Source organism: Astyanax mexicanus, unplaced genomic scaffold (genome assembly GCF_023375975.1).
Source record: "Astyanax mexicanus isolate ESR-SI-001 unplaced genomic scaffold, AstMex3_surface scaffold_41, whole genome shotgun sequence".
NCBI lineage: Eukaryota > Metazoa > Chordata > Actinopteri > Characiformes > Acestrorhamphidae > Astyanax > Astyanax mexicanus.
Window position 1 is genome coordinate 1,172,293 of NW_026040051.1, and position 25,208 is coordinate 1,197,500.

Consider the following 25,208-nt stretch of genomic DNA (forward strand, 5'->3'; position numbering starts at 1 on the left):
CAGTTTCTCTGATTTAGCTATTTATATGTTTATGTTTGTGTAAAATGAACATTGTTGTTTTATTCTATAAACTACAGACAACATTTCTCCCAAATTACAAATAAAAATATTCTTATTTAGAGCATTTATTTACAGAAAATGAGAAATGACTGAAATAACAAAAAAAGATGCATAACTTTCAGACCTCAAATAATGCAAAGAAAACAAGTTCATATTCATAAAGTTTTAAGAGTTCAGAAATAATCAATATTTGGTGGAATAATCCTGGTTTATAATCACAGTTTTTTATGCATCTTGGCATCATGTTCTCCTCCACCAGTCTTACACACTGCTTTTGGATAACTTTATGCCGCTTTACTCCTGGTGTAAAAATTCAAGCAGTTCAGTTTGGTGGTTTGATGGTTTGTGATCATCCATCTTCCTCTTGATTATATTCCAGAGGTTTACAATTTGGTAAAATCAAAGAAACTCATCATTTTTAAGTGTTTTTTTATTTTTTCCAGAGCTGTATTTCACTTTTATCTGAAGTTGAATAAATTCCTTCACTGGGACACTTTCTATAGACTGGATCTCACCGGGTTCAGGCCAAATCCAGCCCACAGAGTAATTCCACAACCAGTCACTCATCACGGATCTGACGGATCAAAGAAGGAGAACAAGAATAAAAACAGAAAAAATAACATAATTAAAGAAGATAATACATCTAATAACATTTAATAAACCAGTGACTGTATCCAAACATCACGTTTTACTCTCCTCCAATCATCCCTTTATTTCTGCTGTAGACTGAAAACATTTGGGACAAATTTCAGCTTTTATTTCTGCCACACTGCCCAAGTTTTCAACCTGCCTCTGGTTCCATTAACCACATTTCCCAGAATGCCCCACTCTTTTACTCCACTAACACAGGCATTTCCACTTCCAGTCAGAGAATAATTACTCGCCCAGTTTCACCTGAACTGCAACACCTGATTCTATATCATTCTTTACACCTTGATTTTGTGAAGAAAGCTCTGTTAGTTGCATAGTTGTTTTTTTTACTTTGTATTTGGTATTTCGGTGGATCTTTTGGCTGGTTTACAGTTTTGTTTTTGTGGTGTTTATAAACACAAAGTAACTTTTTACATCTACAAGCATCTGGTTTGTTTGACATTGTTTGATTGTTTGATAAATTCTAGATTTTCACTTATGGATCTGATACACAGTTTTTTTAACCCCCCCCCCCCCCCCCCATTTTTCTTGTGAGCAAAAGTATTGGAAAAGATAAACATAAATACAATTTATTTTTTGTTGCAAATTCTTTGTTAGCAATAACTGCATCACCTAATCCACCTGAACGCACTAAAGTTCTGCAATGATTTGTTCAGATTTCTTTGCAGCACTCACAAAGCTTTTGACATCAACTGCTGTGTTTTCAGTTTACACCCAAAAATAAAGGAAACACTGTTCTAATACTTCTGAAGAGGATGTTAAAAGTAGGTAAAAGAAAACCAAATCAAACCAGACAAAAACATTTTTTTCATTTATTTAGTGAGGAAATGATGCAATAAAACAGATCAGTAAATGGAAAAAAAGTATGGATGTTTAGGATTTCCAGATTATATTAAAATAACAAATAAGATGATTTGGGGGTGAAACCAATAAAAACACTTCCAGCATAAAAAACTTAATTTATATTTAAAACAAGGTGGCGGTAGCATGATGGTTTGGGTCGGTTTGGTGTTTAAACCTAAACAGAACAACGATCCCGATCAGAACTATAAACAGAATTTTATAAACTCTGTTAAAAATGATAAATTATCCTAAAATCACCATAACAGAGCTGATTAACTATTAATATGGTTGATTTATCCTCAATATTTTGTAAAATAATACTTCTATGCCTTTTAAATGTTTCCTGCTAACAGAGGAAGTAAAAATTATTTGCATCTGTAATTAATAAATAATCTAAAATCGCTCTTTAAAACTAAACAAATCACTTTAAACTGAAGGATAAACAACAAGAACAACATAATACCAATATTTACAGAGTTTTATTACAGGGCGCAGCTTCCTGTGTGAACAGGAAATGAGCCCTTCCTCTCACGAGAGAGAGAGAGAGAGAATTCAGAGAAACTGAAAGAGTTTAATCTGTTTCCTGTCAGAGTTTCCTGTGATCACCTCCACAAATATATAACATCATACAGTATATTTACATTAATATTTAATTCATATTCATGAATACTATTCAATCTGTAACATCATCTCATTACATCTCATTTTATATCTACATTTATAGATATTACATAACACTGCAGTAACATTCCAGCACATACTGTTACACACAACACTGTTACACACTATACTGTTACACACTACTGTTACACACTATACTGTTACACACTATACTGTTACACACTATACTGTTACACACTATACTGTTACACACTACTGTTACACACTATACTGTTACACACTACTGTTACACACTACTGTTACACACTACTGTTACACACTATACTGTTACACACTACTGTTACACACTATACTGTTAGACACTACTGTCACACACTACTGTTACACACAACACTGTTACACACTATACTGTTACACACTATACTGTTACACACTATACTGTTAGACACTACTGTCACACACTACTGTTACACACTACTGTCACACACTACTGTTACACACTACTGTTACACACAACACTGTTACACACTATACTGTTAGACACTACTGTCACACACTACTGTTACACACTACTGTTACACACTATACTGTCACACACTACTGTTACACACTATACTGTTATACACTACTGTTACACACTACTGTTACACACTATACTGTTACACACTACTGTTACACACTATACTGTTACACACTACTGTTACACACTATACTGTTACACACTACTGTCACACACTACTGTTACACACTACTGTTACACACTATACTGTCACACACTACTGTTACACACTACTGTTACACACTACTGTTACACACTATACTGTTACACACTACTGTTACACACTATACTGTTACACACTACTGTTACACACTATACTGTTACACACTACTGTCACACACTACTGTTACACACTACTGTTACACACTATACTGTCACACACTACTGTTACACACTACTGTTACACACTACTGTTACACACTACTGTCACACATTACTGTTACACACTATACTGTTACACACTACTGTTACACACTATACCGTTACACACTACTGTTACACACTATACTGTTACACACTACTGTTACACACTATACTGTTACACACTACTGTTTCACACTACTGTTACACACTACTGTTACACACTACACTGTTACACACTACTGTATTCTGTATATTATATACTATATATATATATATTTTTTACAGAAGTTTAGAAACAAAACTGAATGATTTGTGTGGGGTTGGGTGGAGATAAACTTTCTCTCAGCCTGTGTTCAGAAATTATCTCTAGTTAGCAGAAACTCTTATCTGCAGTTACAAAAGCACAAGGTCAACACCACATATTTTTTACCTCCAATAACCGATATAAAACATATACTCATCACAAATGTATACATATTACTTAATATGTTAAACAACACAGAACCTTGAATTATTATTATTATTATTATTATTATTATTATTATTATTATTATTATTTACATTTATAGATTATATGTCAATGCAGTACCATAATTTCATCACATCTAAACACTGTTACACTATACAGTACTGTTATATTTACTATACTGTTACACACACTGTACTGTTATATTTACTATACTGTTACACACACTGTACTGTTATATTTACTATACTGTTACACACACACACACACACTGTACTGTTATATTTACTATACTGTTACACACACTGTACTGTTATATTTACTATACTGTTACACACACACACTGTACTGTTATATTTACTATACTGTTACACACACTGTACTGTTATATTTACTATACTGTTACACACACACTGTACTGTTATATTTACTATACTGTTACACACACTGTACTGTTATATTTACTATACTGTTACACACACACACACACACTGTACTGTTATATTTACTATACTGTTACACACACTGTACTGTTATATTTACTATACTGTTACACACACACACACACACTGTACTGTTATATTTACTATACTGTTACACACATTGTACTGTTATATTTACTATACTGTTACACACACTGTACTGTTATATTTACTATACTGTTACACACACACACACACACACACTGTACTGTTATATTTACTATACTGTCACACACACTGTACTGTTATATTTACTATACTGTTACACACACTGTACTGTTATATTTACTATACTGTTACACACACACACTGTACTGTTATATTTACTATACTGTTACACACACACTGTACTGTTATATTTACTATACTGTTACACACACTGTACTGTTTCACTGTATTGTATGTATTTTTAATTTCATAATGAATGAAGATTATTACTCACCTCTATACGCAGCTAACAGCAGAATTCTCTTCCTCTTCCTCTCTTTATATAATGATGTTCTCTCTTTCTCTCTGTCTGTCTGTCTGTCTGTCTCTCTCTCTCTCTTTCTCTTTCTCTCTCTCGCTCTCCGTGGAGAGACACTTTTAAGAAAGTGAAACTAAAAGAACAGATTAAAGCCTTTAGAGATCAGACTCTAACTTAAATGATTTTACAATTTTTTAATTGATAAATTCATATTTCTGTTGTAAAAACACTGTAAAATTCATCATCTAATATTATAATATAATTTTATACAAACACTGTACAATGTGATCACTGAGAGAAGAAACACTCAACCTTTTTTCATTATTTCCACCAGCGGATCCTACAATTCCTGTTAACGACCATTTACTAATTCCATCCTCATCTGAGGAACCAACTTCTCAATTCACAGCTGCTGATTGTTGGTGTGTAGAGGAGATGATGCTGCTGATTGTTGGTGTTTAGAGGAGATGATGCTGCTGATTGTTGGTGTTTAGAGGAGATCATGCTGCTGATTGTTGGTGTGTAGAGGAGATCATGCTGCTGATTGTTGGTGTGTAGAGGAGATCATGCTGCTGATTGTTGGTGTTTAGAGGAGATCATGCTGCTGATTGTTGGTGTTTAGAGGAGATGATGCTGCTGATTGTTGGTGTTTAGAGGAGATGATGCTGCTGATTGTTGGTGTGTAGAGGAGATCATGCTGCTGATTGTTGGTGTGTAGAGGAGATCATGCTGCTGATTGTTGGTGTTTAGAGGAGATCATGCTGCTGATTGTTGGTGTTTAGAGGAGATGATGCTGCTGATTGTTGGTGTTTAGAGGAGATGATGCTGCTGATTGTTGGTGTTTAGAGGAGATGATGCTGCTGATTGTTGGTGTTTAGAGGAGATCATGCTGCTGATTGTTGGTGTTTAGAGGAGATCATGCTGCTGATTGTTGGTGTTTAGAGGAGATCATGCTGCTGATTGTTGGTGTTTAGAGGAGATGATGCTGCTGATTGTTGGTGTTTAGAGGAGATCATGCTGCTGATTGTTGGTGTTTAGAGGAGATCATGCTGCTGATTGTTGGTGTTTAGAGGAGATCCTGGCTGCTGATTGTTGGTGTTTAGAGGAGATCATGCTGCTGATTGTTGGTGTTTAGAGGAGATGATGCTGCTGATTGTTGGTGTTTAGAGGAGATGATGCTGCTGATTGTTGGTGTATAGAGGAGATCATGCTGCTGATTGTTGGTGTTTAGAGGAGATCATGCTGCTGATTGTTGGTGTTTAGAGGAGATCATGTTGCTGATTGTTGGTGTTTAGAGGAGATGATGCTGCTGATTGTTGGTGTTTAGAGGAGATCATGCTGCTGATTGTTGGTGTTTAGAGGAGATCCTGGCTGCTGATTGTTGGTGTTTAGAGGAGATGATGCTGCTGATTGTTGGTGTTTAGAGGAGATCATGCTGCTGATTGTTGGTGTTTAGAGGAGATCATGCTGCTGATTGTTGGTGTTTAGAGGAGATCATGCTGCTGATTGTTGGTGTTTAGAGGAGATCCTGGCTGCTGATTGTTGGTGTTTAGAGGAGATCACGCTGCTGATTGTTGGTGTTTAGAGGAGATCATGCTGCTGATTGTTGGTGTTTAGAGGAGATGATGCTGCTGATTGTTGGTGTTTAGAGGAGATCATGCTGCTGATTGTTGGGGTTTAGAGGAGATCATGCTGCTGATTGTTGATGACCAGCTCTCCTTCACGCACCATGTGGCCTCAGTTGCTCGATCCTGCCGCTTCGCGCTTTATAACATCAGGAAAATTAGACCGTTCCTGACGCAACAGGCCACCCAACTCCTGGTACAAGCAGTCGTCATCTCACGCCACGACTACTGCAATGCCCTGCTAACTGGCCTCCCGTCCTGCGTAGTAAAACCACTCCAAATTACCATCCACTACCAGATCAGGAGAATCTCTCGCTATCTTTAAAAGACTCCTGAAGACAGAGCTCTTCAAAGAGCACTTACTCTCCTAACACCTCTAACTAACTACCTTCTACTACCAGATCAGGAGAATCTCTCGCTATCTTTAATAAACTCCTGAAGACTGATCTCTTCAAAGAGCACTTACTCTCCTAACACCTCTAACTAACTACCTTCCACTACCAGATCAGGAGAATCTCTCGCTATCTTTAATAAACTCCTGAAGACTGATCTCTTCAAAGAACACTTACTCTCCTAACACCTCTAACACACTAACTACTTCTAACCCCATTTCCTTCTTCCCCTCCTTCACTTCTCTATCCCTTTATTTCCCTTCGACCTCCTTTAAGCCCTATCTAAAAATGGGTTATCTTAATTGCTATTACTTTTGTACTTCACTATTGTAAGTCGCTTTGGACAAAAGCGTCTGCCAAATGTAATGTAATGTAATGTAATGTAATGATTGTTGGTGTTTAGAGGAGATCATGCTGCTGATTGTTGGTGTTTAGAGGAGATCATGCTGCTGATTGTTGGTGTTTAGAGGAGATCATGCTGCTGATTGTTGGTGTTTAGAGGAGATCATGCTGCTGATTGTTGGTGTTTAGAGGAGATCATGCTGCTGATTGTTGGCGTTTAGAGGACATGATGCTGCTGATTGTTGGTGTTTAGAGGAGATCATGCTGCTGATTGTTGGTGTTTAGAGGAGATCATGCTGCTGATTGTTGGCGTTTAGAGGAGATGATGCTGCTGATTGTTGGTGTTTAGAGGAGATCATGCTGCTGATTGTTAGTGTTTAGAGGAGATCATGCTGCTGATTGTTGGTGTTTAGAGGAGATGATGCTGCTGATTGTTGGTGTTTAGAGGAGATCATGCTGCTGATTGTTGGTGTTTAGAGGAGATCATGCTGCTGATTGTTGGTGTTTAGAGGAGATCATGCTGCTGATTGTTGGTGTGTAGAGGAGATCATGCTGCTGATTGTTGGTGTTTAGAGGAGATCATGCTGCTGATTGTTGGTGTTTAGAGGAGATGATGCTGCTGATTGTTGGTGTTTAGAGGAGGTCATGCTGCTGATTGTTGGTGTGTAGAGGAGATCATGCTGCTGATTGTTGGTGTTTAGAGGAGATCATGCTGCTGATTGTTGGTGTTTAGAGGAGATCATGCTGCTGATTGTTGGTGTTTAGAGGAGATGATGCTGCTGATTGTTGGTGTTTAGAGGAGATCATGCTGCTGATTGTTGGCGTTTAGAGGAGATCATGCTGCTGATTGTTGGTGTGTAGAGGAGATCATGCTGCTGATTGTTGGTGTTTAGAGGAGATCCTGGCTGCTGATTGTTGGTGTTTAGAGGAGATCATGCTGCTGATTGTTGGTGTTTAGAGGAGATGATGCTGCTGATTGTTGGTGTTTAGAGGAGATCATGCTGCTGATTGTTGGTGTTTAGAGGAGATCCTGGCTGCTGATTGTTGGTGTTTAGAGGAGATCATGCTGCTGATTGTTGGTGTTTAGAGGAGATCATGCTGCTGATTGTTGGTGTTTAGAGGAGATCATGCTGCTGATTGTTGGTGTTTAGAGGAGATCATGCTGCTGATTGTTGGTGTTTAGGGGAGATCATGCTGCTGATTGTTGGTGTTTAGAGGAGATCATGCTGCTGATTGTTGGTGTTTAGAGGAGATCCTGGCTGCTGATTGTTGGTGTTTAGAGGAGATCATGCTGCTGATTGTTGGTGTTTAGAGGAGATCATGCTGCTGATTGTTGGTGTTTAGAGGAGATGATGCTGCTGATTGTTGGTGTTTAGAGGAGATCATGCTGCTGATTGTTGGTGTTTAGAGGAGATCCTGGCTGCTGATTGTTGGTGTTTAGAGGAGATCATGCTGCTGATTGTTGGTGTTTAGAGGAGATCATGCTGCTGATTGTTGGTGTTTAGAGGAGATCATGCTGCTGATTGTTGGTGTTTAGAGGAGATCATGCTGCTGATTGTTGGTGTTTAGAGGAGATCATGCTGCTGATTGTTGGTGTTTAGGGGAGATCATGCTGCTGATTGTTGGTGTTTAGAGGAGATCATGCTGCTGATTGTTGGTGTTTAGAGGAGATCATGCTGCTGATTGTTAGTGTTTAGAGGAGATCATGCTGCTGATTGTTGGTGTTTAGGGGAGATCATGCTGCTGATTGTTGGTGTTTAGAGGAGATCATGCTGCTGATTGTTGGTGTTTAGGGGAGATCATGCTGCTGATTGTTGGTGTTTAGAGGAGATCATGCTGCTGATTGTTGGTGTTTAGGGGAGATCATGCTGCTGATTGTTGGTGTTTAGAGGAGATCATGCTGCTGATTGTTGGTGTTTAGAGGAGATCATGCTGCTGATTGTTGGTGTTTAGGGGAGATCATGCTGCTGATTGTTGGTGTTTAGAGGAGATAATGCTGCTGATTGTTGGTGTTTAGAGGAGATCATGCTGCTGATTGTTGGTGTTTAGAGGAGATCATGCTGCTGCTTGTTGGTGTTTAGAGGAGATGATGCTGCTGATTGTTGGTGTTTAGAGGAGATCATGCTGCTGATTGTTGGTGTTTAGAGGAGTGTTATGCTGCCAGTTTTGTGGTGGATCAGTTATGGGGATGTTCTTTGAAGGTCATACAAAACTCCATGTGATGTAATTTAGTTCTCAAATAATTACTTTATCTTTAGTTAATTGAGATCCAATGTGTGATTTCAGCGTTTTTATGCTATGTTCACACAGCATGTAAAATCGGTCTAAATTCAGTCTTTTACATCAGATGTGAACAGATGTGATAAATTAACAGTACATGTAATTCTGACAAGGATGAAACTGAAACTTCATTTGAAGCTTTCTTTTTTTTCTCAGTACCTAAATTATTAAGTATTAATATATACCTCTATATAATATGAAAATAATCTCTATATAAACTCTATATAATGATGATTAAGTGTAAATTTTATAAGCTTTATTATTAGATACATTTTTATGTTTCTATAGTGTTACGCTAAGCAGAATTATACTATACTATATTTATACTATACTTTACTTATGCTGCTGTGTACTATATAACCCAGTTTGATACTATACAGTACTGTCCTATGTTATTATATACTATGTGTCATGCTCTCGCCCTGCTCTGTCGTTCCTTCGTGTTCTCGTCTCCCAGTGTTTCTCTTCAGTACATTTTTATTCACATGTTCTCTCCTCTTGTCTCCTTTGTAGCTCCGCCCCCCTCATTAATCAGTCCCCATGTGTTACCTGTTCCCTTTTCCGCCTGTATTTAAACTCCTTTGTCTTCAGTGCTAGTTTGTCGGTTTTTGGTCTCGGCTGCGTTTATCGTATGTTCAGATTTCAGTTTGTACTCAGAGTTTCTGTTTTGTTTGTTTGTTTTTTGTTGAATAAATTATTACTTGCGTGTGCGTTCGCTCCCCTCGTCCTTCCTTGCTGGACCCGTGACACTATGCAACACTAAAATAAATACTAAAATATTATTATGCTATATAATATAATTATTTGCTCTAGAAAAGCAAGAATAAAAATGTAAAAAGATGAATGAAATAAAAAATAATGTAATGAAATAAAATAAAATTGCATAGTTCTCTTTAGTGTGATTAGTGTGAACTTACTATGGCAGCAAAACTTTTATTGAGTTTTTAAGAGTTAAGAGAAAATTATAATATAAAAATAATTTAAAACAGAGTATATTTCTGTGAGAAAGCGGTGTGTTCTGCCAACCAGCAGAGGGCATGGCGGGTTAAGGTGGATTTTGGCCAAAAAACTCCATGTCCCAGAATCCCCAGCGGTAATCAGCACTGACCAAGTTCAGCATAAAAACTCCAGTCAAACCTCAGTTCTCCATCGCACCTTTGAAAAAGGGCGACACTAACAGTGGGTAACAAGAAAAAAAAGAACAGAAAAGGAAAAAGAAAGAATTAATAAATTAAGTTACACTTATAAAGCATCTGTCTAGAAACACAAGGAAGCTTAACAATTTACACGTTTTACACACAACCATTCACACTTATACTGAGAAGCGGCAGCCAATAGCGCACAGCGTACTCTCAACCGGAAACCAGTGTCCACCTGGAGGACTGCATCCAGCACTACAGCATTGACCCAGAACAGAGTACCAATCCATATCTGGGCACAGTTACACATACATTTACACACACATACATACTTACACATACACACCAGATCAATTTAGAGTTTTCAATTTTTCTGGGTAATTTTAGAGTATCTAGTTTGCCAGATAAATTTAGAGTATTCAATTTACCTGATCTACATGTTTTGGACTGTGGGAGGAGGAACCCCACACAGAAACAGGGAGAAACATGGAACCCAGATAAAGACTTGAACCCAAGACCCCAGTGCTTGGAGGTGAATGTGCTAACCACTAAACCACCGTGCCTGAAAGTAAGAAAGAAAAGAACAAAAAAGAGACAAAAAAGTAGACCTTTAAAAAGCCAAAAAAAAGATTTCAAAAAGGAAAGAAGAGAGATGCTAAAAGAAAGAAAGACTGTTTACAGAAAGTCTTTCCTAAATTCCTTTTTAAAGCTTGTTTATGCGTCGTTTATTTGCCTTTCTCACTTTATTTCACAACCATTGCACACAGTCCTAGTAGTGCACACTCAAATCCCACTGTGGGCAGCCCTTAAAGTTCACAATCACTCCACTAATTCCATACAAAACACAACAATTTCATTCTATTTATTAAGAATTCCCACCTGTGTAGGAACTCTCAGCAGATACACAGAGATCTCTAAAGTAACACAGGTTATACAATCCCATACACAGTGATTCTTCATTTCATTGGTCAATAGTGAACAAAGCAATTTTAAGTGTTAACATAAATGGTAAACATTTTCCAGAATAACCATGAATATGTCATAAACATAGTTCCAACCATTCACCTGGTTATATGAATTCTATATATCATGTATTATATATTAATATATTATATTATTCCTGGTGATTTAACCACTAGTGTGTGTTTTATATTTAGTACGAATAATATAATACTATAATATAATACATTTAGCCAACTGATTAGAGATATCATTTGGTATTATAACAGAAATATTATAATAAAAATCTATATGATTCTGTTCCGCTGTTCCACTCTGACGGACGTCTGCGCCGCTAAGATCTTCAGAGGAGCGTGAGATAAATTGCGAAACAGAGGCAGGAGTTTCTCGGTGAAGGCGTGGTTTATAGAGTGAAGGTCAGCGTTGGTTTGAAGGTCAGTGAAGGTCAGTTTTCCCGCCTCCCAGTCCAGCTGAACTCGGACGCTCTGAACCGGCTGGTCGGGGGTGAAGAAGTGATCCGGTTCTCCCGGACGGTGAACGCAGTACTCGTTACTGTTCTCCTCGTAACCCAGAGTCCAGGCCGACCCCCAGAACGAGTCTCCAGACCTCCTTACAGACGCCGACACCACGCCTACGTCCCAGTCCTCACTGTCCCCCACCTGCACGTCCCAGCAGTGTGTCCCCGAGTTAAACCCCTCAGAACCCAGAACACACTGGTACAGATCGAATCTCTCAGGATTACGAGGAACCGGCTCTCGTCCGTCCGTGTCCTCCACCTCCGTCAGATCTTCAGACAGGTGGAGGGAGTCTTCTGCAGTGTTGGGGTCCAGAGTGACGGGAGCTGAGGACAGAAAACACAACGCAGCGTCACAACTAGAGACAACCACACCCTTCCCCTCCATTCACACTGACAGGTGACGCATCTCTCGACGAGACTCGACAGGACAGGACAGGAAGAGACGAGACAAAAAAGGATGAGACAGGACTTGTTTGCTTCTGCTTCATTTTTTTGCATCTTTATATAAATAATCTGCCATTTTAATTTCACATTATTTTATTTTTAGGGACCCCCCCCCCCCCACTAAACACGGAGGAACTGATGTGGTGAGTTAATGATTTGGTGAGTTAATGAAGTGGTGAGTTAATGAAGTGGTGAGTTAATGATATGGTGATTTAATGATGTGGTGAGTTAATGAAGTGGTGAATTAATGATGTGGTGAGTTAATGAAGTGGTGAGTTAATGAAGTGGTGAGTTAATGAAGTGGTGAGTTAATGATGTGGTGAGTTAATGATTTGGTGAGTTAATGAAGTGGTGAGTTATTGATTTGGTGAGTTAATGATTTGGTGAGTTAATGATGTGGTGAGTTAATGATTTGGTGAGTTAATGATGTGGTGAGTTAATGATTTGGCGAGTTAATGATGTGGTGAGTTACTGATTTGGTGAGTTAATGAAGTGGTGAGTTAATGAAGTGGTGAGTTAATGATTTGGTGAGTTAATGATTTGGTGAGTTAATGATGTGGTGAGTTAATGAAGTGGTGAGTTATTGAAGTGGTGAGTTAATGATGTGGTGAGTTAATGAAGTGGTGAGTTATTGATGTGGTGAGTTAATGATGTGGTGAGTTAATGATGTGGTGAGTTAATGCTTTGGTGAGTTAATGAACTGGTGAGTTAATGATGTGGTGAGTTAATGATTTGGTGAGTTAATGAAGTGGTGAGTTAATGATTTGGTGATTTAATGAAGTGGTGAGTTAATGATCTGGTGAGTTAATGAAGTGGTGAGTTAATTAAGTGGTGAGTTAATGAAGTGGTGAGTTAATGATGTGGTGAGTTAATGAAGTGGTGAGTTAATGATGTGGTGAGTTAATGATTTGGTGAGTTAATGAAGTGGTGAGTTAATGAAGTGGTGAGTTAATGATTTGGTGAGTTAATGATTTGGTGAGTTAATGATTTGGTGAGTTAATGAAGTGGTGAGTTAATGATTTGGTGAGTTAATGAAGTGGTGAGTTAATGATGTGGTGAGTTAATGAAGTGGTGAGTTAATGAAGTGGTGAGTTAATGATTTGGTGAGTTAATGAAGTGGTGAGTTAATGATGTGGTGAGTTAATGAAGTGGTGAGTTAATGAAGTGGTGAGTTAATAAAGTGGTGAGTTAATGATTTGGTGATTTAATGATGTGGTGAGTTAATGAAGTGGTGAGTTAATGAAGTGGTGAGTTAATGATTTGGTGAGTTAATGATTTGGTGAGTTAATGAAGTGGTGAGTTAATGATGTGGTGAGTTAATGATGTGGTGATTTAATAAAGTGATGAGTTATTGGTGTGGTGAGTTAATGAAGTGGTGAGTTAATGATGTGGTGAGTTAATGATGTGGTGAGTTAATGAAGTGGTGAGTTAATGATGTGGTGAGTTAATGATGTGATGAGTTAATGATTTGGTGAGTTAATGATTTGGTGAGTTAATGATGTGGTGAGTTAATGAAGTGGTGAGTTAATCATATGGTGAGTTAATGAAGTGGTGAGTTAATGATGTGGTGATTTAATGATGTGGTGAGTTAATGATGTGGTGATTTAATGATGTGGTGAGTTAATGAAGTGGTGAATAAATGAAGTGGTGAGTTAATGATTTGGTGAATTAATGAAGTGGTGAATTAATGAAGTGGTGAGTTAATGATTTGGTGAATTAATTAAGTGGTGAGTTAATGATGTGGTGAGTTAATGATTTGGTGAGTTAATGAAGTGGTGAGTTAATGATGTGGTGAGTTAATGATGTGGTGAGTTAATGAAGTGGTGAGTTAATGAAGTGGTGAGTTAATGATTTGGTGAGTTAATGAAGTGGTGAGTTAATGAAGTGGTGAGTTAATGATTTGGTGAATTAATGAAGTGGTGAATTAATGATTTGGTGAGTTAATGAAGTGGTGAGTTAATGATGTGGTGATTTAATGATGTGGTGAGTTAATGATGTGGTGATTTAATGATGTGGTGAGTTAATGATTTGGTGAATTAATGATGTGGTGAGTTAATGATGTGGTGATTTAATGATGTGGTGAGTTAATGATGTGGTGATTTAATGATGTGGTGAGTTAATGATTTGGTGAATTAATGAAGTGGTGAGTTAATGATTTGGTGAGTTAATGAAGTGGTGAATTAATGATGTGGTGAGTTAATGAAGTGGTGAGTTAATGAAGTGGTGAGTTAATGATTTGGTGAGTTAATGAAGTGGTGAGTTAATGATGTGGTGAGTTAATGAAGTGGTGAGTTAATGATTTGGTGAGTTAATGAAGTGGTGAGTTAATGATGTGGTGAGTTAATGAAGTGGTGAGTTAATGAAGTGGTGAGTTAATGAAGTGGTGAGTTAATGATGTGGTGAGTTAATGAAGTGGTGAGTTAATGAAGTGGTGAGTTAATGATTTGGTGAGTTAATGAAGTGGTGAGTTAATGAAGTGGTGAGTTAATGAAGTGGTGAGTTAATGAAGTGGTGAGTTAATGAAGTGGTGAGTTAATGCCGGAGACGTGTGGGTGTTTAAGGCTACATTCTTCGTGTGTCGGAGAAAAATTATGAATTTGGTTTTCTTTTGTCCAAAACGACTTTTAGAAAGTCTTTGTTTGTTTAAGGGAGGAGAAGCCACGCCCCCCTCTGTGGGCATTCCGGGTGCAGATGCATGTTAGTCACACCCATAGAAACGGGTTGAGTATGTAAATCAGAAGCAGGACTTACTGTACTGGATTATCTCCTGCATTTTCTCCCACACTCTGAAGCTGAGGTTGGACAGATGTTGGGAGACGTTGATCAGATTTCCTGATGTGTTTTCTGGTATCGAGGGCTGAACTCTAAAATATAAAACTGGTTCATTTATCTAAACATAAGAATGAATCATATTTTAACAGGAGATAAACTGGGAGCTCTGGTCTTTACTCACTGGTTCTCTGCAGACTGGAAGTTCTAAAAGGAGAAGAATTTTGGATCAAACAAAAGTATAAAACATACAATAAACATATTTATAAAACACACCGACTCTGTACTGGTAATCAACCAGCTACTGACTTCAGTCTTCAGTACATATTACATTAGTTTTGATGGTGCTGGTTTTGCTCAGCACGGTGAAGCTTGGTTATATTGATGGTCTCACTCGGTAAAGTTAATCATGCTTGTAGATCAGATAAATAATTAAACATAAATATCCCCTATACTGGTACAGTGCAAAGCCAGTTCACCCAACACAGTAAACACTAATGGTGCAAATGGTAGGTTGGTGCCTTTTGATGCTCATTGCTATCTTACACTCTGCCAACAGTCAATTTTCACTCCTCCCTCCTGCCTGGTTTAAACAGCAGCAGAGCTTCTGAATATATCTACACTGATGGGCGTGGTGTTCTGGAAATGAGGTGTGTTCAGGTACATTTCTGGAGTTTTATCTTGTTTATCTTGGTAACAGAAAACACAGGAGCTCCACTGACTGAATACAACCTAGACAGGCGCCAACAGTCAGACGTTCATCGCTATCTCGGTAACACAGGCGCTGTGCCGAGCCGAGCGTACACCCCCACTTATTACACACACATGAACACACAGCAGCACAAACCCAACTTTTACATCAACAATAAACAGAATAGTAAATAAAATAACATTGCTGTTCCCGTAAATGAGCTGCTGGAGCTCCTTCACAGCGTCAACCAGCAGCTCAGTTTCCTCTGCTGAGAAGAGTTTGTTGAACACGTCCAGGTAGCTGCACCGTTACAATAGCAATCCACCAAAGACAGAGCTCACCTGATCTACTCTTAAAGAGAATGATGAGCAACAGACTCTCTGATTAATTTCATGTTATGCCCAAAATTAACCACACCAATTATTAGAATTAGTACATGCCTTTTGCATATTTCGAGATGAGCAAGGTGTAATTTTCCCATTGTTACGATAGCAAAGACACACTGACACCACGCCCTAAATCAAGCTGCACGGTGCACAATTAAAAGCTCACCTATAGATCACTAAAATAGGCCCAAAGTGTTTAATAACGATAAAGGGGATTTTAACCTGCAGGAACTGAACGTCATCAGCTCCGATCTTTTCCTCCTGAGTTCTGATCACATCTGACAGAGCTGATATCTCTCCATCCAGCTCCTCACTCTTCCTCTTCACCTCCCCACTCTTCTGCTCCTCCTCCTCCCTCAGTGCTCTGATCCTCGCTACCTCTTCATCTCTCAGGAACTGCTGAAGCTTCTGGAACTGCTGCTTTATCTGCTGCTCGGTGTGATCGGCCTGAACCTGCAATCAGAGACCGCAGGAACCACCATCACCATCTTAATCCTGCTTTTACCACATCAACCACCTACAGGACAGCTGGGGGATATGGCCCTAAAATAACATCATGATATTTTAGGGTATTTTGGTGATAGAGATATTCTTGGCGATGAGACATTTTTAGAAAATTAAAAGAAAAAAATACCACAAAAATAAAGTGTAGAATATTTAGCTCTGCATATAAACACAAACGATTAAAAGTTAATACAGTAACCAGCAAAACAAATACAACATTCACTGACACACAATCATTATTTATTATGTCAGAATTTTTTGCAATATTATTGCGAACGATACATCACACCCCCAGTAGACACTCAGACAGGGGTCACAGTTGAGGATCACCTTGATGTGGGCTGCGGTTCGGCCATAGTCTTCTTTAGTCGTCTTTAGGAGATCCAGGTTCTCCTGCAGAGCATCCTGCAGCTGTTTCTGTAATAAAACAGAAGATCAGACCAGTGAATTCTCCACTGTTTACAGGACCTGAACTACAGGACGTGGTGGGCGTCTGTCCTGAACACTAGCCTCAGATCACACCATATCACACCATAGCAACCACCGAGGATACCATAGCAACCAGTGCTGGACTGAGAATTCTTTACATGATTTATCTTAGTCATGCCGCAGTAAATTACTCTGACAGCTGTTCTGATCCGACTCTGCGCTGCACCCTTTGCTCTAAAGCCGCACCCACTGTGTTTATTTAAGTCTTTGTCTTGTAACAGACCACCAACCTCTAACCCGACAAACTCGCTCAGCAAGAAAATCTCCAGGACTGAGCAAAATGTGTTAAACAGTGTTAAACATCCTACCTTGAGGTCAATCGCTGCTTCCCCTGTTGGACGGAGGGTGTGGTTTCTGTGTTGGTCTGAATTCGGACACTCGGCACACACCAGCTGCTGATCTTCCAAACAGAAAAGACTGATCTTCTCGCTGTGCAGACCACAGACCCCCTCGGACCCTTCTGAAGACCCCAGACCACAGACCCCCTCGGACCCTGCTGAAGATCCCAGAATTGCGCTCTCTGGAAAAGCCTTACACGAGTTCTGCAGAGCTTCTTCTGAGAATCTTTTCCAACAAACTGGACATTCCTGAGACCCCCTACAATCCCAGAACTGCTGGAGACAGGTTCTACACGCTCTGTGACTACATGACAGAACCACTGGATCCCTGAGGTTCTGGCAACATTCAGGACATGAGAACTCTTCTTCTGGGTGAGGGTTCCTACTAGACATTTCCTCTAAACTGCTGAAGTGCTGGAACTGAGTGGGTTTTAGATCCGTTCTGAAGGACTGAGTTGCTCCTAATAAAGGTTCAGGGAAAGCTGTGAGACTTGCCCTTTCAGGTTGAGGGAGAGTTTAGTGGGAGGGGCTTTAAAAGAGAAGACGGTCAGGTTTGTGTTCCAGGTGCTGTGTACTTTCTCCACTAGATGGCATCAGTTCATCACCAACCAGAAACACAGAGCTCCCCAACCAGTGGAGATGATCAAAGACTGCATTTCCCAGAATGCACCTGTGTTTACCTCAGACATGCTGCATCATCTGACTGTTGAGATTGTCCAACTGTGTATAAATTCCTCTGTTTTCCTTTGCTGAGTATTGGACCTTTATCCCTAAATTTTCTACTTTACATTTCTTTTGTGTTTTTGCTGTTTTGTTACCGATCTTTTTTTGTTATTTTGACTATTCTTTTGCCTTCCTCCTCTGTCTCTTTTATCACCCGTATATGACCTTTTTGCCTGTTCTCTCTGGTATGGTGGAGATGTTGTTTTGATATTTACCATCCCTGTCCCACGGAACTCTAATAAACCAAATCATTTGAGTAATAAACTTTATGTAAAAAATCTGCGAGTTTCTAACTCTCGTCTGGCAAACGTGACACTACTTCAGACACAAATTATATTGACTCTTTTAGAAAGAAGATAAAGGATCTGCATTACCCCCCCCACACACACACACACAAATAAAAAAGTAAATAAACATATACACACACAGTGTTTCTTACTTTTCTGTTCATTTCAGGTTGAATATTGGTCATGATGTCAGATGACAAAAACTTTACGTCAGGATTATGTCTAATACTGTTTTGTGACTGCAGGGTTCCTTTGATTTTATTTGATTGCACACAGTATGAACCCATGATATATTTAATGCTTTATCTGCTCATCTTCATTAAAAAATATTAACAAACATCTTTGACTGCATTTCAGACCCAAAACACTTTCTAAATACATGTTGGGAGAGTGAAGTCTGGATGGAGTCAGGATGCCCCGTCATTAAAACTTTATTTCACATAAACATCTGAAACCACAGTATACAGTATACAGGTTCATTATCCCAGATTACCATGATAAAGTTAAGCAGATAAACCATGAAATATACTGGAGTCATATATTCTAATTCTAATTAATACCTTCAGCTACTTGAATGTTCACCCACTGCTGACACAGGTGTGCAAATGCACACAGAGCTTGTCTAGTCCCTGTACTGCCAATAGAATAGGACAAAGCTGCATCTCATTGTTACTGGTTACAGCTTTTTTACCAGTACAGACCAGCATGTTAAACACTACTGGATTTACTGGATCTGCTGAGATTATTTTTTAGATATAAGTGTTACAAAAGTGCCCCTCCAGCCCAGGTGGGGGCGCTAGTTGTTTGGCAGTAGTTCCCTAAAAACACCAAATATAAGCAGAAGAAGATCCGCAGTGTTTCTGTAGAGAATCAGGATCTGCTGCAGGTAAATAACTATAATATACAATTTATACTGTTAATATACTGGTAATAAATGTTATACTGGTTATATACTGGTTATATACTGGTAATAAATGTTATACTGGTTATATACAGGTTATGTAACTTACTGGTTATAATGAGAGAGTGATCAGCATGAATTAATGGGTGAATTGAATCTGAAATAGCAAATAAAACTACATGGAACATAATAATGACTATAGTGAACGTCTAACGTTTAAATCATCTATTTGGGAAAAAACAGAGTTTAGAGTGAGTAAAGTGTGAGTAAAGTGTGAGTAGAATGGGGGTTTTAGGCTATATTTCGGCAGTGAGGAACATCAGTAAAGCTAATTTTATTTTTGATATTCGAGTTTTCAGCACTAATAACTTTTGAAGGGAGGAGGATTTTCAACAGATACTTCTATAATCAGGACAGAAGAACCACAGAGACCCTCACCCTTCCTTTTACTGTTTGTGTAAAATTTGCTCAACGCCATTTTAGTGTTAATATTAAAAAACTGAGAGCACATTTCCACTCAGAATAAAATACTTGTACTTCTAGACTTCCACCTCTACATCTGAACACACTCATTTATTCACCTCTAAATCACTGCAGTTCGTTAAAATACACATTAATGTTCATATCCTCATCTAAATAACAGGGGTATTTATTTGGGGGAAAATTTCACACACATTAATATTATACAAAATTTTAATTATATTTTATATATTCACAAATTCAATAGCGTTTCAGCAACTGTGTATGATACAGCTAGGTGGCAGCAAACACACCCCTTTATATTTACAATACAGTGCCAAGTCTATTGTATATTAAATTTAATATATTTTAAAAATCATTAGAATTTAAACTATATTACACAGAAAACTAAAAACAAGTGTGTATGATACAGCTAGGTGGCAGCAAACACGCACCCTTTAAACTTTGGATACAGTGCCAATTCTACTGAATATAAAATTTTATTTATTTTGAAATTTAATAGCATTCAAACCGAATTACACATAACAATAAAAATAAGTGTGTATGATACAACTGGTGGCAACAAACACGCACACGCTTTAACATTTGGGTACAGTGCCAATTCTACTGTATTTTACATTTTATATATTTAAAAAAATAATAATAAAATCTAATATTCAGTAGAATTGGCACTTTATCCAAATTCTAAGGGGTTTGTGTCTCTGTGGTCCTACTGCCCTGATTATGGAAGTATCTGCTGGAAATCATCCTCTGTTCAAAAGTTATTAGCGCTGAAAAGTCGAATATCAAAAATAAAACTTTACTGTGGGCAGTGAGGTAATGCAAAAACAACTGATTTCATATAAAGATAAATTCAGAGATCAAACTTAAAATAAGACAAATTCAGAGATCAGATCAGTCTCTAAATTTTGGGCCAGAACTGTATTTTTACAGCTTAATATGGTGGAAAAAAACACAAACCTGGCAGCTCTGGCTGGAATCTTCTTTCTAAAATCTTTCTAAAATCCCCCCCCTCAGCCAAGGAGCCACTGCTAAACCTCAGCAAGCGTGAGTTTGATCCAGATGCCTCCTGATTATTTACTACATTATTAAATCTGTCAATATCACTTTCCTTTTCTCCTGTATAATCCCAACTGCTGTACCTGAACAACAAACTTTTATTTGATTCCTTTATTTGGTTCCAATTGTATTTGTCACCCAGACAGCCAGCTTTGTTTTTCTTAATATTTTTTTCTCTTTCAGAAAGGACAGACGTCTCGTTACAAATTCTTCTTCTGCTTGTATCGGCTGTTTTACTGGAGAGTTCTGAATTAAAACTTATCAAAACCCACCAACAAAAGAAAGACTCTACTGTTCATTACAAACACAGAAGAGATGGACTATGAAGATACGGTGTCCCAAACCTTCAATACTAAAGTAACATCTCCTGATATTCTCAACAAAACATCTAGCGAACAAATACTGACAATTACACACAATGAAAAAACTCTCTACTGCTCAGAGTGTGGAACAAGTTTCAATCGACAAAGTGGACTTCAAAGACACCTGATCATTCACACTGGAGAAAAACCCTATCGATGCACAGACTGTGGGAAGAGTTTTACTCGACAGAGTACTCTCCAAGAACACCAGCGCGTTCACACTGGAGAGAAACCGTATCACTGCTCACACTGTGCACAAAGTTTTACTTCTCTGAAAGCTCTTAAAGAACACCAGTATATTCACACTGGAGTGAAACCATATCAGTGCTCAGACTGTGGGAAGAGTTTCAATAGACAGATTAATCTTAAGAGACACCAGCGCATTCACACTGGAGAAAAACCGTATTACTGCTCAGAGTGTGGAAAAAGTTTTAGAGAAACAAGTTCCCTTAAAATTCACCAGCGCATTCACACCGGAGAGACACCGTATCAGTGCTCAGACTGTGAGAAAAGGTTTTCTGAACTGGGTAGTCTCCAAAAACACCAGCGTATTCACACCGGACAGAAAACTTTTCAATGTTCAAAATGTGGCAGCACCTTTACTGAACGCTGTCAGCTTAAAATACATCAACGCATTCACACTGGAGAGAAACCGCATCAGTGCTCGGAGTGTGGAAAGAGTTTCAGTAGGCACGATCATCTCCGAATTCACCAGCGCGTTCACACTGGAGAGAAACCTTTTAATTGCTCCAAGTGTGGGAAGAGTTTTACAGAAAGTGGTTCCCTCAAAATACACCAGCGCATTCACACTGGAGAGAAACCGTATCACTGCTCTGATTGTGGAAAGAGCTTTTCCATAGCCAGTTCTCTCAAGACACACCAGCGCATTCACACTGGTTTGAAACCTTATTATTGCTCAGAGTGTGGGAAGATCTTTAGAGAGAGTTGTGCCCTCAAAACACATCAGCGTGTTCACACTGGAGAGAGGCCGTATCAGTGCTCAGAGTGCGGGAAGAGCTTTACTCAATGCAGCAGTCTCCAAACACACCAGCGCGTTCACACCAGAGAGAAACCGTAACCCGGTTTAAGCTGTAGAAGGAGCTTCGTGTTCAGATTGTTGAGCCACCAGTCGTGTTGAATTTAAAAATAAGTGATGTGTTTTATCTCATAGATGCCTTAGGTTCTCTTTCTTAGAAGCGAGCAATGATGCCCGGTTCACACTACACACCATTCAGAGTGGAGCGATGATTGGACTGTTCACACTACAAACCATGATTGTCTGACTGTCTGCAGAATAAATCTAGATACAGTTTAGATATGCCCCAATTCAGATTTGGCTGGGAGTCTGAACATCACATTATTGATTGTTATTTAAAAGCTTCTTCTGAAAGTTTTCTTTAAGTTTTGAATTTAGGGAATCATTATCTTCAGTCATCAGCTTTGCAGTCTTGCGACTTTAATTCTCGGACTCTTGCATCATCTGGCAGCTTTTCTGTTTTTGAAATGAGGATCTTAAAATGTAAAGGCAATTCATAATTTTTATGTAAGTTATTCACTTCTTTAATATTAAATGTTTTAAATGTTTTATTTGTGTGTGTAACTGGTGTCAGTCCGGTAGCTAGAAGGGCATTACACACAGATACCCAATCAACCATCACAAACTGTACAAACTTTTATTTGATTCCTTTATTTGGTTCCAATTGTATTTGTCACCCAGACAGCCAGCTTTGTTTTTCTTAATATTTTTTTCTCTTTCAGAAAGGACAGACGTCTCGTTACACACAGATACCCAATCAACCATCACAGATCAGTTCCTGATTAGACTCTGTATAAATCTAAAAAAAGTATAAATGAGTTCAGAGGGAAAAAATCATGGAGCTCAAACTGAACTCAAAATCTGAAGAACAAATATGGAGAGAAGGTGCAATACTGACTGCAGTAGACCTGATGGGGGTGTTTTAGAGCAACAATGAGCCTTTTGGCAAATATCTTGTGAAATGTGGCACCTAGAGTAAATCTTCTTATTCTTGCATTAAATAAAACAAATTTTGAGGTGAGGGGAGGTAACGGTGAGCTGTGGGGAGGTAATGGTGAGCTAAGGAGGTACAGGTGAGCTGAGAGAGATAAAGGTGACCTGGGGCTTGGGGGGGGGTTTGTGAGGTGAGGGGAGGTAATGGTGAGCTGGTGGGAGGTAATGGTGAGCTGAGGAGGTACAGGTGAGCTGGGGGGGGGTTGTGAGGTGAGGGGAGGTAATGGTGAGCTGGTGGGAGGTAATGGTGAGCTGAGGAGGTACAGGTGAGCTGGGGGGGTTGTGAGGTGAGGGGAGGTAATGGTGAGCTGGTGGGAGGTAATGGTGAGCTGAGGAGGTACAGGTGAGCTGAGAGAGATAAAGGTGACCTGGGGCTTGGGGGGGGGGGGGTGACCTGGGGGGAAGTAATGGTGAGCTGGTGGGAGGTAATGGTGAGATAAGGGAGGTACAGGTGAGCTAGGCAAGAGCAGGTAACTTGTTGAGGCGCGCGCTGAGTGCAGTACTAAAGGTGTACTGTGCACGAGCACAGTGGAGTTACGTAGGTGCGCGAGAGGAGGAAGTGAGTGTAGTTCCTGTATGTGCGTGCGTGTGTAGTGTGAGTGCGCGTGCGCGGAGCTCGGGCTGGTTCTCTGTAATTCGGGTACTGGAGTTTTTCGGACTTTAATCCGGATTAATAGTTCTGGATTGAGCTCGCGGGCTGTTCCGGGTGGCCTGACGCGAGCGGCGGGTCCGGGAGCGCGAGGCTGGAGGCGGAAATGGACGCGTCTCACCTGACGGAAGATGAAATGGCCGAAGTGAAAAAGGAAGTAAGATTTACGCAAACAGAACTAAACAGCTCTGTATTGAACTCGAGAACTAAACAGCTCTGTACTGAACTCTAGAACCAAACATCACTGTACTGAACTCTAGAACTAAACAGCTCTGTACTGAACTCTAGAACTAAACAGCTCTGTATTGAACTCTAGAACTAAACAGCTCTGTACTGAACTCTAGAACTAAACAGCTCTGTATTGAACTCGAGAACTAAACAGCTCTGTACTAAACTCGAGAACTAAACAGCTCTGTACTGAACTCTAGAACCAAACATCACTGTACTGAACTCTAGAACTAAACAGCTCTGTACTGAACTCTAGAACTAAACAGCAAAAATTGGCTAATTTGACCTAAATTATCTCAGTCTGTGAGTAAGTTACAGGAATGATTCTTACATACTTGGAATGTACTCATCACAAGCTTTCCATAGATACCAAAGATGTGCATATCTCTGGATGTTACAGGTTGAGAAGCTGGGAACTGCAACACTGGTGTTGCAGTTCCCAGCTTCTCAACCTATAGCACCCATATATCAACTTGGCATTTTGACCCTAAATATCTCAGCCTATGAGTGTGTTACAGGAATGATTCTTCATATGTGTATATGTCTGTAGAATTAAAGATTTTACAGGGGTTGCCATTCTAACCAATTTAGGCGGAATCAATTCTAAAACTGGCTAAAATTGGCTAATTTGACCTAAAATCTCTCAACCTGTGAGTAAGTTACAGGAATGATTCTTACATATTTGTAAAGTACTCACCCCCTGCTTTACAGCAATACTTTATATGTGTATATGTCTTTAGGATTAAAGATTTTACAGGGGTTGCCATTCTAACCAATTTTGGCGGAATCAATTCAGAAACTGGCAAAAATTGGCTAATTTGACCTACAATCTCTCAGCCTGTGAGTATGGTACAGGAATGATTCTTACATATTGTGAATGTACTCATCACAAGCTTTCCACAGATACCAAATATGTTCTATAGATAGAACTGTAAATATTAGGGTTAGTTAGAATAAGAGATAGGATTAGGGTTAGGCTAAAATATATATGTGATATGTGTAATATATGTTCAGCTTTATATGTACACACTGTTATCTGCTACTTCTGTAAAACTTCTGCAAAATACAATAAACCGATTGTTTCCTGATATTTGTCTGGTCTT

At 39.0% G+C, this 25,208-nt stretch overlaps 2 protein-coding genes across 2 annotated transcripts; one reads left to right on the forward strand and one right to left on the reverse strand.

Moving 5' to 3' along the window:
* Positions 1 to 11,417: 11,417 nt before the first annotated feature.
* Positions 11,418 to 18,270, reverse strand: LOC125794548 (E3 ubiquitin-protein ligase TRIM35-like). Its single transcript, XM_049473635.1, has 6 exons — positions 17,358 to 18,270; positions 16,891 to 16,977; positions 16,279 to 16,509; positions 15,164 to 15,186; positions 14,962 to 15,074; positions 11,418 to 12,090 (listed from the first exon to the last, which is right to left on the reverse strand). The coding sequence occupies exons 1-6, from the start codon at positions 17,778 to 17,780 to the stop codon at positions 11,537 to 11,539; spliced, it is 1,431 nt and encodes a 476-aa protein (XP_049329592.1). The 5' UTR covers positions 17,781 to 18,270; the 3' UTR covers positions 11,418 to 11,536.
* An 865-nt stretch (positions 18,271 to 19,135) lies between these two features.
* Positions 19,136 to 22,489, forward strand: LOC125794549 (zinc finger protein 239-like). Its single transcript, XM_049473636.1, has 2 exons — positions 19,136 to 19,283; positions 21,021 to 22,489. The coding sequence occupies exon 2, from the start codon at positions 21,153 to 21,155 to the stop codon at positions 22,275 to 22,277; it is 1,125 nt and encodes a 374-aa protein (XP_049329593.1). The 5' UTR covers positions 19,136 to 19,283; positions 21,021 to 21,152; the 3' UTR covers positions 22,278 to 22,489.
* Positions 22,490 to 25,208: the final 2,719 nt, after the last annotated feature.